The following is a 20171-nucleotide window of genomic DNA, read 5'->3' as shown; positions in this document are numbered from 1 at the left end:
GGCAGGCAAGTCCTCTTACAGAATCCCCTATGGAATGGTCTAAACCAATTATCTCAGCAGAAACCGTTATTTTCCATTCCTATGGCTGTTAAGTTTGTGTGTTCTTCAGGACAAATATCTACAGTTTATTTATTATTTATGTATTTGCCAATTTTTAAGTAGGCTCCATGCCCAGCACGGAGTCCAATGCAAGGCTTGAACTCAGGAGCCCGAGCTCAGGACCTGAACGGAGAGAAAAAATCAGACGCTGAGCTACCCAGACACCCCAGTATCTACAGTTTAAAAAATAAACTCCGATGTGTGGAGAAACTCGATTTCTCTATTGTATCCTAATTCCACACCTATGTTTAAGCTGTGGTTTTTCTTCCTGGAAGTCCCTGACTTTGTTTCAGGGGGTTTGTGCACAAACTCTTAAGTAGTAAACAGCAGAAAACCAAATAAGAATGTAACACATATTTTTCCTAATTTGATTTTTGTTTTAAATCAAGGACATTTCTAGGCATTGAGTCTTCCGATTCTGTGCTTCTATTACTGGCAGGTGATGTGACATTAGCAGGCCTGCTTCCCAGCAATGAGGCAACTTGAAGTCCAAACATTCTGTGTTATTTTATTAAAATGATTAGATGTTTAGGGGCGCCTGGGCGGCTCACTCAGTGAAGCGTCCAACTATTGGTTTCCGCTCAGGTCACAATCTCATGATTTGTGGGTTCAAGCCCCACACCGGGCTCTGTGCTGACAGTGCGGATAAATATACATATTAGATATATTAGACATAATATATATTAAAATTAAATTAAATATTATATATGTATATACATATATACACATATATACACATATATCTACATATATACACAATACACACATATATACGTATATATATCTCCTATTACTTCTGGTTCTCTGGAGAACCTGACTAATGCGTGGTCTGCAAGAGTCTTTTGAAAAGACAGATTCAGAGATGGGGCATGAGGGAAGCAGGGCTCTGACCTATAAAAGGCTTAGATGTCCCTGAAAATGTGTTAAGACTCTTCTTCGAAAGGAAGCTTGTGCTTGAGAAAAATAAGTCACTTCGTGGGGGTGGGGGGCAGGTTAAACCAAGGGTCCTGCTCTGGTAACAACTAAGGGGCGGGTGTGCATAACTGCATGGCTTTCATTTTGCTGAGCAATCTGGGGACTTGGCAGAGGGGACGCTGCTGCCAGAAGGTCCTCCGTGGTTGCCTCTCCTCCACTGTGCTGTCCACTAAAGAAGTGTGAAGAGAGGCTTCCAGAATAGCAGGTTAATAGCCTGGTATTTGCCTGCTTGATAGAACTCACAGGTCTATTCCCACTAACAGTCTCCATGGTGAGTTTGTGTTTGGGGTGGTGTCCCCAGCCTTGAAGCAAGAGGTGATTTTTCTATGGGCATCACGTGACATTCTATGGACATCATCTGAAGTGATATTTTCTTAGAAACCAGCTCTCTGAATGACAATGCGGTTTTCCGTATTTCCTGAATCCGTATTATTTCACTGAACCAAGAATGGGTGGATTCTGAACATAGTACTGGCAAAATTATTCTTGTTTGCTTGAAGAACCGGCTTCAAACCCACCTTTTTTTCCTTTTATGAATCTGAATTTCAGGTAAGAAAAGAACACATCCTACTTTTATTTAAAAAAAAAAAATGTCCTGGATTGCAAATGAAACCATTTTCTTGGGGCTTCTGGGTGGCTCACCCAGCGAGTGGTTAAGCGTCCAACTTCAGCTCAGGTCATGATCTCGCAGTCTGTGGGTTCGAGCCCCGTGTCGGGCTCTGTGCGGACAGCTCAGAGCCTGGAGCCTGCTTCGGATTCTGTGTCTCCCTCTCTCTCTGCCCAGTCCTGCTCTTGCTCTGTCTCTCAAAAATGAATAAGTGTTGAAAAAATTTTTTTCTTAAGTTTTCTCTCGAATCAATCTCAGGACTCCACTGAGCGAGCTGCTTAATGCAAATGATGGACTCTGTTCCCGGGGCCCAGACCGTGTCCCTCTAGTCAAGGAGCGCAGCTTCCGGCATTAAGTGGCTTCACTCTTATTAGGAAACTACAAAACACCCTTTTTTTATAATAATCCATGAAAAGGAAATTTGTAGGAAAAATGACAAGTTGAAAGCTTTCCAAGTAGAATTATCATTACTGTGTATGAATTTCTTAACCACGTGTGTCTAACAGCACAGCAATAACCTTACCTTCATGAATAAATCGAATGTTGCTTTTGGGTCACATTTTGTAGGAATAACATCTTCTCCAAAATCCTTGCTTTCTTTACTACTTCTCTTCAGCAGAAAATTTGACAAAAATTCCAGAGGTTTGTCCTAAAAAAATCAACCCCCCACCAGAAGAAAAAAAGAAAGAAATTCCAATTAAAACATTCATCTGAAATACACGTCGATCAAAGTGCAGCAGAAAAGAGCAGCGTTTTCTTCTTTCTACCCAATTAATTTAAGTCTAGGAAACAAAGTAAGTATTATTCAACTAAAATCTGTAAATGGTACTTTGTAGTTAATTTTGGTTCTCTTATTGTCCAGGATCTCTCAGTGGCTGTGTTTTACAACCCAATATAATCTCTCAGAGGAATTGTTCATACAAAGGGATAATATGGTTAAAAAAAAAAATCAATGCAAACTAAAAATGTATTTAAGTATTGGGTTTTTAAAGTTGGCTTTCTTCGAAAAAAAAAAAAGAAAAAGGTTGGCTTTCTTTGAAGAAACACTTACAGAATTATATTTTGAAAGTTCCATCAATCCATCTGCCAGAGCTTGTGCAATTTCTTGGTTATTCAGAATGTTAGCCACACTCATGTGGTCAAACATAAATTGCCCTGCGAATATATAAGGCCATCTGCCTTGTAATTGATTTACGTAAGAGATGTGATCAAGCAGAAAACAATTCAATCCTCACCATTGCTTTTTAGTGGATAACAATGTGAAGAATAAAAAGTAAAATTCCACTATGCCATGGGGGCTATCTACCATGATAAAACATAAATTGACCAAGAGTAACCAAATGTGCAGCATATGAAAAAGTACCCATCCTGGTAAGGCTGATATTAAATAGAATATATAAATTGGGCAATAAGGAGGGAACGTGTGAAAATAAATCTTGTAAATTTAAATTTTAGATTCTCAATCCCACCCAAGATGTCTCCTCACTCCCCTTTATCTATGGGCTCAAGTACATAAATACTTTAAGTCTACAGGAAATAACATACAAACATAGTTACACAGACATCTTTTACGTTTTTTAGTGTTTTAAACAACATACATTTATGTGAAAATGATTTTATTCCATTTAACTTCTTCTTGCTTACAAATATTATTTAAAAATTCTTCTCTCTTGGTACACCTGGGTGGCGCAGTTGATTAAGTGTCCAACTCTTGATCTTGGCTCAGGTCATGATCTCACAGTTCGTGGGATCAAGCCCCACATCAAGTTCTGTGCTGACAGCATGGAGCCTGCTTGGGATCCTCCCTCCCTCTTTTTCTGCCTCTCTGCTGCGTGTGCTTGCTCTCTCTCTCTCTCTCTCAAAATAAATAAATAAATAAATAAATAAATAAATAAACATCAAAAAAATTCTTCTATCTTGAAAAAGCTAACTTTCTCGCTTTTCTTTTTGGTCCTTAATAACTATGAAAAAACCAGGAGAAATAATTTCTCCCTATTTATAGCCTCATAACCATTTTTCAGTATTGGCTGAACATCCACTAAATGTGGTCAAGTGGATAGTACATGAAACCAAGAATAGCACTCCCAGTTTTGCCCTGTTTTGGAGGCATTGATGTAAAGAGATGCAGAACATATATTGACGTAAAATATCTACATGTATAGCTGTGTTTTATGGCTCTTGTACAGACAGTTATTGTGGCAAAAGACATCAATAAGAAACAGGGCAGGGAAGGGAAGGAAGAAGTAAGACACAAGTAACTACTGGCTTGATTTCAGGGGTGTTTAAGGTAGATGGGAACAGTTAGGGATAAATTCAATAGGTAGTTAAAGATGGGAGGGTGGTCATTTACCCAGATGATAAACCAACAAAACAAACCCAAAAAAAACCCCTCATTTTAAAGGAGAGACTGACTTAGGGGAAGGTCCAATACAGAAAACTGTTTCCAAGACTCTATTGTGATAAAGCAGTCATGAGTAAGGAGTGTGAATGGGAAAATAAATTCAGTGATGCCAGTAGGCTCAGCGGAGGACCATGGAGCCCATCACCAAATTAAGTATTTTATATAGAAAATAAATAGAACACCACCCCAGAACAATTTAAGTAATGGGTGCTGTGTCTAAGAGGAGCTTACCTTTTAGAGCAGATTGTGGTGGGAAAAAGGGCAGAGCCCTCTGGCCTAGCAAACACTTAGTTTTGTCTAGGTCAACTGCCTGGCACAGGATTAGTAAGACGGTATCATTTAAAATGAACTAGCTTCAGCATTTTGAAGATGAACATATTTGTTCTCATTGGCTATTCCTTACATTCAAAAGGAGATATGAAGGACAAAGGGAATCAAGTTTTACTGAACAGGTGCAAAGGTCAACGTTCGCTTGAGCCATTCCTAAACTTGCATTTGCTCCGGAAGCAGAACAAGCCTCATAACTCACCTGCAACAAAAGTAGCAAGAGTTCTTACCTATCATCTTGGCACTGATGTTCTTTTGCAACTCCTTGAAGAGAGGACTTAACTGTTTCCTTACTGATTTCAAGGTGTCTTCCAGAAAGTCCGTGAGGCTGGACCACATCTGCAGCTTTGACTCACTGAAGTAGATGCCAAAGGGATCCCTTTCCCACGGTCGTCCCAGCCAATCACTGAGAACTGACAGTATTTTCTCCTTTTATTATTGCAGGCTTAATATCTTTCTCCTTAGAAGACTAAGATAAATACCCATGGTCTCCTTTCAAAGGTAAAATTACAAACTCAAGAAGCACACAATGAATAATTTCAAATACCTATCTATTCTTTGATAGGTAAGGCTGACATGTTATATTTAAAAACAAAATTAAGTAGCCGCTGGCTTTGTAGATCAGGAAGCAGAGTGGCCATCTGGGTAAGAATATACTGACTTTGCTTTACATCCTAAAAATCCTTTACATCCTAAAAATGAACATACAAGAAAATCCCACTCGGCCTGGCTTCCCCATCATGCCATCCAGAGTCATCTTGGGCTCGCCAACCCTCTAGCTTCCTTACATCATGTCAAGTTGCTCTCTCTCTATAAATCTCTCTCTAAAACTGTAATGGGTGCTTGAGAGAGTTCTCTCCTCGAAAATCAATTACTGAATGATACTGTGGCATGTCAAATCTGATTTTCTGTCCCGGATGGATAGGTAGCCTTATTTGATTCCTGTCCCTCATTTTTATTGATAGACATGGACAACTCTTTATGTTTTCCTAGAAGAAAACTAAGAAGAAGAGAGGGAAAAGGAGGACGAACAGAAGGCAGAGGAGACAGAGGAGGAGAAAAAGAAGAAAAGCTTCCCCAGAAAGAACAGTGTGTGCAGGCTGATGTCCCACCCTGCCAGGCTGATGTCCCCTCTCCATAAGGCCCCATATGCTATTACATGGCAATGCAGTGATATAAACTAAAGTGAACGAGTGACTTCTGCTACAAAAATCTATCAGGCCAATGTGCTTTCTGTAGATATGTGGAAACTTGTCCCTTATAAGTTCCAATCATGCCAGTTTTTCCCAGGCTCCAAAGCCTTTTGGCATCTGGCATTAGAGAAGTCATGCTTTACATGGTTTCTACGTGGCCCCAAACCCCAGGTAATAGGAGGCCAGGGAGTTTTAAAGGGGGAAATGATTATATTACCATTACTGTAGCAGAACAATGTGGTCCTCTTGCTGGTCAGCCAATGTCACATTTAGATTCAATATTTGCAACTTTTAGTATCTAAATCAAATTTTGCTCGCAGATGTATTTTATCTTTGTTTTTCCTCTCAGATAATGCAGTTGAGTTGGAACCTGAGCAAGCCCCTTCACCATCACGCTATAGCTGCAATTCTTATTTCCAAATGACACTGTATTGATTATATCTCACTAAGAAGAATTATTCTTTATTATTTCTCTAGATCAGCAACTGTACACGTTTAACTGTTAAAAATGACGTTTTCCCAAATGTGCATCAACCGATGAATAGATCAAGAAGATGTGGTTTATATATACAATGGAATACTCACTCAGCAATGAAAAAGAATGAAATCCTGCCATTTGCAACAGCGTGGATGGAACTGGAGGGTATTATGCTGAGTGAAATAAGTCAGCCAGAGAAAGACAGACAATCATGTTTTCACTCACATGTGGAAGTTGAAAAACTTAACAGAAGGCCATGGGGGAAAGGAATGAAAAAAAATATATACAGTCACAAACAGAGAGGGAGACAAACCGTAAGAGACATTTAAATGCAGAGAACAAACTGAGAGTGGAAGGGAGTGGGAGAGCAGGGGGGGGGGCGGGAAAATCGGTGATGGGCATTGAGGGGGGCACTTGTTGGGATGAGCACTGGGTGTTGTATGTAAGTGATGAATCACGGGAATCTACTACCGAAGCCAAGAGCACACCGTATACACTGTATGTTAGCTAACTTGACAATAAATTATATATTTAAAAACATGATGTTTTCAATAGAGTTTGTCCACATGATGGTTTGAAGCGAATATCTGCAATAAATAACCCCTTTCTAAGCAAATGACTGAGCGGCAGGCAATGACATAGTTTGAATAGCGACAGCATTCCTTCAGAGAAGGAATGGAAGACAGTAATTGACATGAGTCAGAACCGGCATTATTAGCTGTGCTGTGTCTTTTGGTGACCCTGGAGTTGGTAGATGTTACCGGGCACTGTGGTCAGCCCCCGTGTACTTACTGTGTTGGTAAGAGCCAGTTGCAATCCCAGTGGGGGCAGTAAAGAACGTGCCAGTTAGCTGAGACAGCTGAGAAAGAACTTCTATTCCTGCCTCTGCGCAGTCAAAAATACTGTCATTAGTTTACTCACAGGTTTTGCCTTGGAACAGTTAAGTATTACTTAGGAGCACTAAGCTGGCCAAGAAAGGCCGCGAGGACTTCTCATCTTCGATCCAAATCCCTCATGGAATAGTCCACAAACACTTCACAGCTCACCCCTAAGTGCCGAGGTCCAAACACTTAATCTATGGGGACTACACAACAGGGCGGAGAGAGATGGCATGAGGTTTGACCTGGTGCTTATTTTCAAATTCAGAATACTCAGGCCAAAGGCAGAGAAAAGTCTACATACATTTTCGAAAATAGTTTGGCTCAAAGGAGAAGTCTCATTGTAAGAATACAGACTTAAAACTGTTGAAACTGAAAAACAGCGGTCAAAATTAAGTATGGCATTAATTTCACGCCTTCTTCAGTGACACAGCATAAAGATGGAATTATTAAATTAGCACATAGAGTGAGTTACTTTGAATGAAACTAATATATTGGGCTATATATTTTAACTCTTTGTGGTCTAAGAATAAACAAATTACTCCAAACTGTTTCAATTGTTTGGAAAAAGATGGCAGTGGCTGAAAGGTTGGGATGTGTTTCGTTTACTGGGGTCTAGTCTTTGTTTTTTAAGTTTATATATTCACTTTTGAGAGAGAGAGGGAGAGGGTGAGGGGCAGAGAGAGAGAGGAAAAGAGAGAATCCCAAGCAGGCTTCGTGCTGATACTGCAGAGCCTGATGTGGGGCTCAGTCTCACAAACCGTGAGATCGTGACCTGAGCCAAAATCTAGAGTTGGGTGCTTAGCTAACTGAGCCACCCAGGAAGCCCTACTGGGGTCTAATCTTTTAACTGACAAATGGTCCAGTGAAATCAATGGAGTCCATAGGTATACCTACATATATGTGCTCAACTGATTTCAACAAAGATGCAAAAGGAAGGCACGGAGAAAAGGACGGTCTTGACAAGAAATGGCGGTGGAAAAATGAGATATCCATATGTTAAGGAAAAGAACCCACAAAACTTCAACCTGTACCTTTAACACTATGTAAAACAAACAAATCAATGGATCAGAAACCTAAAAGTCAAAACAATAAATAATTTAGAAGAAAGCATAGGAGAAAGTCTTGTGAACTTGAGTCGGGTAAAGAGTTTTCAGATATGACACTGAAAGCATACTCTATAAAAGAAAAAAAAAAAACAAATTTGACTTCACAAAAATTAAGAACTTCATCTCTTCAAAAGGGATTGTTCAGAGAAGGAAAAGATAAGTCCCAGCGTGGGGAGGAAATATTTGCAAATCAGTTTTCTAGACTACATACAGAGTTCTCAGTAAGACAACAAACAACCTAATTTGAAAAGTGAGCAAATGATTTGAACAGATACTGCAGCAAGGAAGACAAATGAATGGCAAATAAGCACATGAAAATATGTTCAGTATTATCGGTCATTAGGAAACTACAAACTAAAACCACAATGAAATACTACTGCACACCCACACAAATGGGTAAATTTAAGGAGACTAGTACCCAGTGTGGGGGTGCTACACAACTCAAGTTCTCATACACTGCCAGTGGAAATGAAAAATTCTACAACCACTTTGGAAAACAGCTTAGCCGCTGTTTAAAAAGTTAACACCAGGGGCGCCTGGCTGGCTCAGACGGTTGAGCGACCGACTTCGGCTCAGGTCATGATCTCACAACTTGTGGGTTCGAGCCCCGCGTCGGGCTCTGTGCTGACAGCCCAGAGCCTGGAGCCTGCTTCGGATTCTGTCTCCCTCTTTCTCTCTGCCCCTCCCCCACTCCGTGTGTGTGTGTGTGTGTGTGTGTGTGTGTGTGTGTGTGTGAAAAATAAATAAATATTAACAAAATAATATAAAAAGTTAACACTGATCATATGACCCAGCTATTCTACTCCTAGGTATTTATCCAGAGAATTAAAAGCATATGTTCACACATAGGCTCATACCAGCTTTATATGTAAGACCCAGGAACTGGAAAGAACTCAAATATCTATCAACAAGTGATTGAACAGACAAACTGTGGTATATGTGTACGATGCAATAATTCCCAGCAATAAAAAAACAGTGGGCCATTGATACAAGCATCAAATGGATGGATCTACAATAATTCTTCTGAGTGAAAGAAGCCTGACAAAAAAGAGTGCACGATGTATGTATGGTTCCATTTATAGAAAATTCTATAAAATACAAACGAATATATTGTGAAAGAAAGTAGGACAGTTGATTCATGGCTGGGGGTGGGGAGAAGTAGGAGAGAAAAATTACAGAGTGGCATGAAGAAAAATTTTTGGGGGGTGGTGACTAGGTTCGTTACCTTGATGTTTTATGGTTTCACAGGGCACGTATCCGTATGTCAAAATTAGGCCAATGGCACCCTTTAAATAGCACGGTTTATTAGGTGTCACTTACACCTTCGTAAAGTTGCTTGAAAATGTTTAAATAATGTCCAAAACGGATAAATTTTAGGTTTTGGGCTTATGAAGCAACTGAGCGAATGACGATACCCTAACCGAGGAATCCCGGGCCAGGTGGGGGGGTTTGGTGCTGAGGGGGCAACCCGGCCTTTTAGGTATGTTAACTCTGCGATGCCTCCTAGATGCCCAAACTAAACATTCGTACGAGGACGTCAAGCTCGCTATGAGTGTGCAGCTGGGAGATCGCAGAGCCGGAAGCACAAATTTGGGAGTCCCGGGCACATGGATCGGATTTAGAGTCGGGAGCGGATGAGGTTGTCCAGGGAGAGAGTGAGGTGGTGGGAAAGGCCGGGCAGCTCGCAGAGGGCGGGGAGCCGGCAAAGGACCCCGGGAAAGGCCCGCTGACGGAAGAGGCAGCGCAGGGAGAGGGTGGTGTTCCGGGAACGGAGAGAAGGAGGAGAGTTTCCAGGAAGAGTGTCCGTGTGCGTGAAATGAGGAGCGAAGGAAGGGTGAGGAAAGTAGTCGGCATAGACCAGTGCTTCTCCCAGCGTGCCCCGGGAGCGGCAGCACCTGGGAACTTGTTAGAAATGAAAATTCCCAGCACCCCCCGCCCCCGGCCCCACCAGACCTACTGAGTAAGAAATGCTAGGACAAGGTCTAGCAATGCGTACTTAAAAAAAAAAAAAAAAAAAAAAAGTCTTATGTATTTATTTTGAGAGTGAGAGCGGGGAAGGGATAGAGAGAGGTGGGGGAGAGAGAATCCCAAGCAGGCCCTGCGGGGGCAGCGCCGAGCCCCACACGGGACTCGACCCCATGAACTGTAAGATTATGACCTGAGCCGAAATCAAGAGTCCCATGCTTAAACCACAAGACCTCTAGGTGACTCAAATACACATGAACATTTGAGAACCACGGAGAAATCCGTATATAGGTGAGGGTACATAGGCGAGGGAAAGTTTATGGTCTCCCTCTCTCTCTCTTTTTTTAGGACAGGAGCTGCTGCTACAGGTGATCCTGATTTGATAGGAATGACCCAATAAAAGAGGGTAGAGGCTGTCGGAGAGAACTGAGTGTAGGAATGCGGCCGTGAGGAGGTGAAAGGTGGTGAGATACAGAGTCCTAGCGGATGCCGGATCTCTGATTCGGGCAGAGCTGTTGCTTCCATCGTAACAGAAGGGAAGACAGAGAGCGAAGGTAAGAAGCGGGGGGAGGCGGTGGATTTGGTGGTGGGAGGGGAATTCGGGAGTTTTCTCAGGGAAGAAAAAGGCAAGGTCAACAGCTGAAAGAGGTTATTGAAGTATTGACAGAGGAGGAGCAGGGACGGTATAGTCCTCTCCAAGAGTGGGAAAGGAATTTACCAAAGGAATTTACCAGGTGCTCATCAGTGTTGCAATCTTATTCGACATTTATGCCGTCAAAGTCAAGTCAGATTAAAAGTCATATTACTTTTTTCAGCAGGCTTCAGCTGCTTTAGTGCAGGCAGGCGGAGGTTAGGTAGATGATGGTGTTTAAGGAACATTGGAATTTAGCCTGAGAAAGAGAGCCAAAGAAGTTCGGATTCTTTGCAAGAAACTAATGATAATGATGAACCATTAAACGCAGGTTTAACAAAGAAGGAACCAAGGATGAAGGCAAGGTTGATAGTGTAAAAGTGAGAGTGCGTGCATTGGAGATCTTCAGGCAAAGAACTATTAGAGTAGGAATATTTGGAACATGGTTGTTGGAATATTTGGCACATGATTTGGAAGTGGTACTCAGGGAGAAAAATGCTGGAGATCAAGCTTTCAGAGGTAATACAGCTTCCGGGGATGACAAGCTCAAGAGTGATGACTGAGGTGGCAGAAAAGAGATTTTTGGACTGAGAACCTGGGATCTTTTGACTGAATCAGGGTCTTGATGGCTCATCCAGGTGGAAGTGACCTTTGACAAGAACTTTAGAGATGGTTTGGGGGCCAAAATGGTGGTGAGAAATCTGAGCGCCATTACGTTTCACTGGAGACAATTCTTTAAATTTTTTTTAATGTTTATTTATTTTTGAGAGAGAGAGAGATTGAGATCAAGTAGGGGAGGGGCAGAGAGAGAGGGAGACACAGAATCTGAAGCAGGCTCCGGGCTCTGAGCTGTCAGCACAGAGCACAACATGGGGCTTGAACTCACAGACCAGGAAATCATGACCAGAGCCGATGTTGGACACTCAACCACCTGAGCCACCCAGGTGCCCTGAGACGATTCTTATATCACCAAATCTATTGTTCTTTTCCCCTTTTGCCCTTATTTTCAAGCCGTTCAAAGCTTTACTTTCCCAAATCCTTTCTTTTTGTTCTACTTCAGTTAAAATTTTTGCTTTGCTCTCATTATAAAAGTAATACTAGTTCGTTATAGAAAATCGGGACAGGGGCGCCTGGGTGGCTCAGTCGGTTGAGCGTCCGACTTCGGCTCAGGTCACGATCTCGCAGTCTGTGAGTTCGAGCCCCGCGTCGGGCTCTGGGCTGATGGCTCAGAGCCTGGAGCCTGCTTCCGATTCTGTGTCTCCCTCTCTCTCTGCCCCTCCCCCGTTCATGCTCTGTCTCTGTCTCAAAAAATAAATAAAAAAAAAGAAAAAAAAAAGAAAATCGGGACAAATAAGAGATCAAAGAAAAAGAAAAAAAGAAAAATCACTTATCTATTGTTAACACCTTGACATACATCCTTCCAAACCCTTTTCTATACACACCCCACTGCCACTCCCACCTGCCCCACACAGATTTTAAACCGAGGAATCCCACACCACCCATATTTGATTTCAAATGTAGAAAATCTGAAAAACTCATCTAGAGATAGATGTTGTTAATATTTTGTTGTATTTCCTCCTAGATTTTTCTATACCTATTTTCTATAGTTAAGATTACATAATTATAATAACTGTATAAGAAAAAAATTTATAATATTTTGTAATTCATTTTCCTCTAACCCTCTTCCTATTCTTTTCTTTTTCCCTTTTCCCTGGTTGAACTGTGGCAGGGGCATGCTTTGCATGTATGAATAGTTCAGTGAAATCTGAGGATTAGACAGAGCTTTAAGACTCACAGTTCCCTAAGGAATGGGGAATAAGAAACTGTTCGAGAAAATTTAATCTTATACTCCCTCTGCTTTGCTCTGCTTGGCATTAAAAAATATATAAAATTAAAAAAAAAAAAAAACAAGCCCATGATGGCAGAGCTTTTATTTAATAGATGTCTAGAAAGTGGATTTGTCTTATTGTTTCTAAAGTTTCTCTTCAAGTATGAAATCAACTTTGAATTATAGTGACTGATACTGGACCGAGGGGCGCTGAACATTATCAGCAACCTCGGTGATCAGCAACCAGTCTCATCTTTACCAAGCACTTCACCTGTTTCTAATTTTCCAATATTATTTAAGTATTTGTATTATTTATTTTTAAGTATTTACATTATTTTGATATTCACAAGTCCTGTAAGGTCAGATACTATTCTCCTAACTTTCATATGAGGAAACAGAGGTCCACAAACTTGCCTAAGGCCATACAGCTAAAGTGGTATGCCTAGGATTCAAGTTCAAGGTCTTTGGTCACCAAGTTCATGCTCATTCCTTCCAGGTTCAGAACAACGCGGGGAGGCTTTTCTCAGGTTGATAGATTATGGTTTCTGTGCTGGTCAGGCACTTTCTCCTGTATAGTGGAGGCTGATTTTACCATGTTTTCCAGAAGAAATACAAATAATGTTCTTGGCTGGCTCTTGCCACTAGTGACTTTATTTCTGTTCTTGCCCCTCGTTACTTTGACAACTAACCGCAACTCTTTGCCCCCTAAATACCTGAGTATGTGAGGTATAAGAGAAAAAAAGAAATAAAGAAGAACATGGGACTGACTCATACGAACTGAAGGCATTTCAAAAATCCACAAAATATCACTATAAAGTAGGCACGACCACCGCCTTTCAAAACTGACCGGATGCTCCGAGTGGTACAAAGAGGTCCACATGACCCCCTTCTTGTTCAGGAGCCACGTAGCTTCCTAATTTCTCCCAGAAGTCTCTCACTTCAGGCCTCAATAAATTTTTAATACCAATTTTATAACCTGAGGAAAAGAAATCAAAATGTCCTCTTAGTCTGTAACATTATCAGGAACAGAAACCCTTAGCGGTTTGTGAAAAAGCAACCACAACTCAAAAAGCCAGTATCTGCTCCTAAGACTCCAGTCTGGAGGGTGCCTCTCCTTTAGCACTGCACCACACTGGGGCCACAAAAGGACCCCAACATGGCCACAATCTCCTTCACATTCTGAATTTATTGGACGCTGTGCACTCTGATTTAGGACATCGTCTCTCTGCCTCCAATGTATATATACCCCAAAAGTAAAGTATATATACCCCCAAATTAAAGTATATACACCCCAAAAGCAGCAGTGTGTTACCAGGCTCACAGCAGGGTTCAAGGTAGACGGTCAGTCAAGCCCTGAGATTTTTGCAACCAAGTTCCGAAATTAAAATGTTTCTCACAGTTGTCAATCAAAAAAGAAGTCAGAACAGAAGGCTCCCAGAGATGGTAACCATCCTGAAAACGCTCACTTCCTGGGAATTCTATATGATGATTCAACTAATGAGAATGTGTTTGGACCCATTTCTAAGGGACTCCTGGAGACTCTGAATTCTTAAGTCCCAGGAAGGCAGTTGAAAACAAAGTCAGGCAAGAATCCCAACATTTCACTTCCTTCCACCGAGAGGTCTAGATACAGAACGGAAGGACCTGTTGAGATCACTGGAGTAAGAGATTTCATCTTGTTGTTGGTTTCAAGGCAAAAGCTCTTGCAGAAACACCACAATTTTACAGAGGGAAAAACTTCCGTTTTCAGGTATTTTGTTATGTTACTATTGACATTTAAAAAAGAAAACAAAGGGAGCACCTTGGTGGCTCAGTCGGTTAACTATCTGATTCTTGATTTTGGCTCTGGTCATCAACTCACGGTTTGTGGAATCAAACCCCAAGTGGGGCTCTGCTCTGACAGGGTGGCTCTTTCTTCCCTGTCTCTGCCCCTCCGCCCCAATGTGTTTTCTCTCCCTCTCACACTCTCTCTCTCTCAAAGTAAATAAATAAACATTAAATATATATGTACATATATATATATTTTATTTTTTTATTTTTAAAGAAAGAAAACAAGAAAAAGGCAGAGTTTAGAAACTGTCTCATCTGGAGAACAAAAAGTCTGAGATGTTAGAAAACCCTAACAGGCTCTTCTACTCTGTAAGAGGTGAACCTACTAGGCCATGGCATAAATTTGCAATTGATACTTCTCCATCGTTTAGAGGAGAGCTGCCATGTAATTAATCATAAATTTAAACCCTGAATAGTAGCCATGCTTTATTTTGGGGGGCGGGGGGGGGCGGCATATAAAATCAGGTGTGGAACGTAACTTGCCCCAGGCACAGTTAACCTGAACAAAAAAAGACAAAAATAAGGTAAAGATAAACCAAAAGCAGCTTATTTTTGTTTACAATAAAATTCACTAAACCTATCCCAAGCATGCTGAGTTCTAGCTGTCAGCAAGCTCTCTTGCTCAACCAAAGACCCCAACAGTTAAACCCAGAAATAGACAAGACTGCTTAACTCATGCTCCAAAGAAAACCCATTATGCCTATTTCTTACTGCGCTTTCTGGAGACATTGACAAGACGTTATGCAATGACTGGACTCTTCCAATTGGACCAGAAAAGCCCTGATAGCAATGGAATGCCTCAAAGACCACACCTAACGTGTCCCCTTCTCTGCCTGTGATCGTGAGCTGAGCACATACCAACCCCCAGCTCATGATCACGTGCCCCCTGCCTGCTCTCGTGCATGTACCCCACAGAGCTCATCTCTGTAAAACTCTAGTGTCCATCTTGCAGGTGGAGAGGTCGGTTGTTTAGGCTCAAGCCTGCAACTCTCCTTGGCTACTGGCACTCAAAATAAATGTCTCCCGTTCTTTCTTCCAAACCCTTGTCTCTTGAGTGATTGGCTTCTCTTGCCTTGAGTTTATCTGCATTTGTTCAGCAACAGTGTTGGCAAACCCAGCCAGGAGCTATGCTTTCGGTTTGTGCAGCCCTCCTGGGATTCCCCCAGATGGATCAGTGGGCCCCGGCAGCCCGCCAGAGCTCTCCTGCTCCGTTCCTGAGTTAGCAGCTGGAATAGATCATTGGGCGACATAGCCACAGAGATGGCAGTTTTATGGGTGATTCAGGTATTCGCTTGGCCACATTGTGAGTTCCCTGCCAGCCAGATCCTTGACCATCTTATTCCCTTTCTTCCCTCATCTCCCAAAGGTGGAAGATTTCATGCTAAAACAGTTCTATCTTAGGTATAACAAGGAAAGAATGTAAGTTATAGTAGAAGGAAGGCTAGAAACTGAAACTTTAGTTCTAAAATACTCGTCATCTTCTTCCCCCCGGAAAGGATAACGATCATCATTTTAAAAAAATGTGTATGTATGTATGTATGTATGTATGTATGTATGTATTTAGTTTGAGAGAGAAAGAGAAAGAGCATGAGCAGGGAAGAGAGAGAGAGAGAACCCCAAGGGCTCCACATGGTCAGTGCAGAGCCTGACTTGGGGCTTGAACTCACAAACCAGGAAATCATGATGTGAGTTGAAATTAAGAGTCCGAGGCTTAACCAGTTGAGCCATGCAGGTGCCCCACCATTAACATTTTTAAAAGATGACCCATAACAAATTAATGATACCAGCCAATCCTTTCCTTTGTGGTATAAACCATTTGGAAGTACAATGCATTCTATTAGTGATATTTGCTGCTATTATAATTACTATACTTTCATCAAACTTAAAAACTTTTGTGCATGAAAGAACATAATAAACAGAGTGCGAGGCAGCATACAGGATGGGAGAAAATATTTGCAAATCATATATCTGACAAGAGATCAATATCTAGACTAATAAAGAGTATCTACACCTCTATAAAAAATATCAAATAAACCCATTAGAAAATGGGCAAAGGACTTCAATAGATACTTCCCTAAAGAAGATATACAAATAGCCAATAAGCATATGAAAAAATGTTCAACATCACGATTCATTAGACAAATGCAAATCAAAGCCATAATGAATATCACCTTAAACCCATTAAGATAGTTCACTATCAACTAAAAACAAACAAAAACACAGAAAACAATGAGTGTTGGCGAGGATGTGAAGAAAATGGAACGCTTTCTGTCTGCAACAGTGCACAAGGGAGCATAAAATGGCGGGAAATAGTATGGAGGTTCCTCAAAAGATTAAAAATAAAACTATCATATGGTTCTGCATTCCCATATGTGGCTAAATATCCAAAGGAATTTAAAGTAGAATCTCAAAGAGATATCTGCATACTCATGTTCACTACAGGACTATTCACAAAAACAAAGAAGTGGAAACAAACTAAATGTCCATCAACAAATGAAAGGATAAACCAAATGTGATCCACATATACAATGGAATATTATTCAGCCTTAAAAAGTGGAGGAAATCCTTTCATAAGCTACAACATGAATGAAACTTGATGACATTGTTAAGTGAAATAAGCCAGTCACAAAGTTAAATACTGTATGATTTCACTTAAGATGAGCTACATAAAGTAGTCAAATTCATAGGAACAGAAAGTATAATGGTAGTTCCTAGAGGCTGGAATAAGGGGGACAAGGGAAGTTTTTGTTTAATGGTGTGATGATGAATTTTACATATCAACCTGACTGGGCCACCGGTGCCCAGATATTTAGTCAAATATAATTTTGGGTATGTCTGTGAGAGTGTTTGGGAATAAGATTAACATTTGAATAAGCCGACTGAGTAAAGCAGATAGCTCTCCCCAGTGTGGGTGGGCCTCATCCAATCAGTTGAAGGCCTGAATAGAACAAAAAGGCTGACCCTTCTTGAATAAGAGGGACTCCTCCTCTATGACTCCTTTGAGCTAGGATATCAATTCTGTTAGCAAATTGAAAAATAGTATTCTGGAGGTCATACATGTGGTAGGCATTGCTGCAAAGTTGGTTGTTGTCTCGAATCTCCCAGCTTACCTTGGAGTAAATTGATTTCTCTGCTGTTTCCTTCACTAAATATCCCCATACTCTGTGCCTTCCGTCCATCCAGAGCTTTTTCTATGAGATAAAGCAGGCTCTCCAAGGTTAAGCCACAGTGTTCATACACCAGAGAAATGATACCTGCCTTAATGCTGTCCACTACTATCTAGAAAATGAAAACAGAGCCCATTATTTTAGCATATTTATTAATAAAGACAATGGGTATGTAATACGCTCTGATTTTTAAAGACTTTTGTCAGAAAACTGTGGAAGGAGGAAGATAAGCTTTCTCCTTTGTTGGTTTCTTTTTAAATAATTTCATTTCTTTCTAATTATAAAAGGAGAAAATTGAGTATACCTACAATTCCATCCCTCAGGGGTAAATACTACTAACAAGTTAGATTACTTTCTTCCAGTCTTTTTATTTTTGTAAAAGACATGTGCAACTTTTAAACATAATAAAATTCAGATCATATGATTTCGCAATGGACTTTTAAAATAGATTTAAAGTTTTCCTCTTAATTACGAAGTTTTGAATTATCGATAGTGATTGATTGAATATATCCCATTTAAATAAATATTAAAACCACGGTGCTTTGAATTCAACAACCAAATAAAGTTTTCGTTGTGATAAAGTTAATTCATTAGCAGCAGACATGTTGGAAAGTCATTAAAGTCCACGATTTTTTTTTTTTTTGCCCGCAAACCTCATGCCACTTTGAAGGTCACACATTCCACCCAACAAAGAACTACCACATGGTTACGACCTACTTTTTGCTTAAACACCCATCACATGTATAATAAAATAAGTAATTATGGCGTAGATTTATGTAAAGAAGACAAATAGGAGGATAGACCTACTTTATTTTTTACATTAAAGTCACCATGCAGTACAATATTGGTTTCAGGAGTAGATTTCCGGGATTCATCACTTACACATGACACACTGTGCTCCTCACAGGTGCTCTGCTTAATACCCATCACCCATCTAGCCCACCCACCACCCACTTTTAACCGGTTTTTGGTGTTCGTTTGTTTGTTTTACCCAGATTCTATCACCAGTTATCCTTTGTGCCCAGTTTGATGCCCCTTATTAAACATCAGGGAAACTCTCTGGGGCCCACCTGGAGATCAAAGCTCTGATCTTGCTTTCATGTGTATCCACTAAGTCGGCCGGTTGTGAATGATCAGAGTCAATTTCTTTCAGTGCCCAGAAAGAATACTGACTTCATATCTTGAAAGCAACCATTTTGTTACAAATACAATTTTTTGAAAACACTTTCTAAGTAGGCCAATGAATATAACCTGCCCCGTGTCATCCCTTCAATATGTCCCTGTGTATCAATGCATACATATGTACACGTATATACAAATACACACACTCACATATCTCTAAAAATACGTGCTTCCTATGTCTTCTTTGTGCTTCCTTTATTGTTCTTATTACTCATATTAAAATTAAAATATATAACTTCATTATAGAAAGGACATTTTTTTATGTCTATTTTTGAGACAGAGAGAGAGAGAGACCGAGACCGAGAGAGAAGGTGGGGGAAGGGCGGAGGGGGGAACAGAGGATTCGAAGCAGGCACTGCGCTGACAGCAGCGAGGCTGATTTTGGGCTCGAACTCACGAACCGTGAGATCATGACCTGAGTTGAAGTAGGACGCTCAACCGGCTGAGCCCCCCACGTGTCCCAGAGAAAGAACATATTTTAATTTAATGGCACCTCATTAAATAGGTCACAAACTAGGATTCCTGACATTCTTCTTTTGAGAAATGGTGGTGACATGATAGTATTTAATTCCTTGGGCATTCCAAAGAGGTTTTAAAATAATCCTTAATCACCTTGCTCTTTTTTGGGCTGAGTGCAACAAATTCAATTCAGTAAGAATTCACCGGACACTTAACTACTTGCAAGGTGGTTTGGCCTTTCATGCTTTCTTAAAAGTAATTTTGATTTATGGGTATCTTTATCGCTTCTGATTTTTAAAAGTGTTTTGGGTCTGTAAATTTCCACTTACACCGTTTTGCTTTCAGAAGATGAATCCTTTTCATACACATGGGGGCCAAAAGATTGCCATACGTCCTCTAGTGGGGATGAAAAAGGAAAAAAAAAAACAACAAATAACCCAATTCAAAAAAGGGCAGGCCTCCTAACACACTCTGTACCTCATATGCAGGAATCCGAGATGATATTAATATGATGTGGAGCTGGGAAGCATATGAACCGCTGTCATCATTTTTATGAACACCATGCCAAGTTTTCTTTGATAACAAAGGATAGGAATGGCTTCCAGAAACATTGCTTCTACAGGGAAAAGAGGGGAAGAAGTGAAATTTTAATCTTCTATTCATTTGATTTTGATGCTGGAGCACCGACATGTTGTCTGGGCATTACTCATACTGAACAAGGCATGTGGCCATAGGACCTCAGTCTCTCCCTGCGGTTTTTGGGGACAGCAGCAAATGGGGTTCTTGAGTGGAGAGGGGCTGGAGCTGGCCTTTGGGCCTCTCCTCCTGCATTTGAAGTACACTGGAAAGGTCTTCTGGAACTTATTTAGCGTTTATCGGGCACTCAGAATGAATATAGTGACATACTTAGGGGTTCAAAATGACGTTTTAAAGAGGAACAGCTGAGAAATTTAAAATTTCCTAAGTCATCTGGTCCCCACAGCTTTCTGAGTAATGACTCTATTCTCTTACCCTTAGCCCCACAGTCCCATTTGGATATGCT

The 20171-nt window shown here is 40.8% G+C and overlaps 1 protein-coding gene across 2 annotated transcripts in view; it reads right to left on the bottom strand.

Annotated features, from left to right (window-relative positions):
* The window catches only part of ECT2L (epithelial cell transforming 2 like), an 80307-nt gene that overhangs the window by 21554 nt on the left and 38582 nt on the right, over positions 1-20171 (bottom strand). For both annotated transcript variants that reach the window (XM_030316454.1, XM_032593257.1), the window contains exons 9-15: positions 19607-19745; positions 17432-17600; positions 13339-13467; positions 6873-6965; positions 4640-4822; positions 2733-2836; positions 2205-2330 (exon numbers count right to left, since the gene is read on the bottom strand). In XM_030316454.1, the coding sequence (XP_030172314.1) occupies positions 2205-2330; positions 2733-2836; positions 4640-4822; positions 6873-6965; positions 13339-13467; positions 17432-17600; positions 19607-19745 (943 nt within the window). The remainder of the gene's footprint in view (positions 1-2204; positions 2331-2732; positions 2837-4639; positions 4823-6872; positions 6966-13338; positions 13468-17431; positions 17601-19606; positions 19746-20171) is intronic.

Source organism: Lynx canadensis, chromosome B2 (genome assembly GCF_007474595.2).
Source record: "Lynx canadensis isolate LIC74 chromosome B2, mLynCan4.pri.v2, whole genome shotgun sequence".
Lineage (NCBI taxonomy): Eukaryota > Metazoa > Chordata > Mammalia > Carnivora > Felidae > Lynx > Lynx canadensis.
This window is presented reverse-complemented; position numbering and strand designations above follow the sequence as displayed.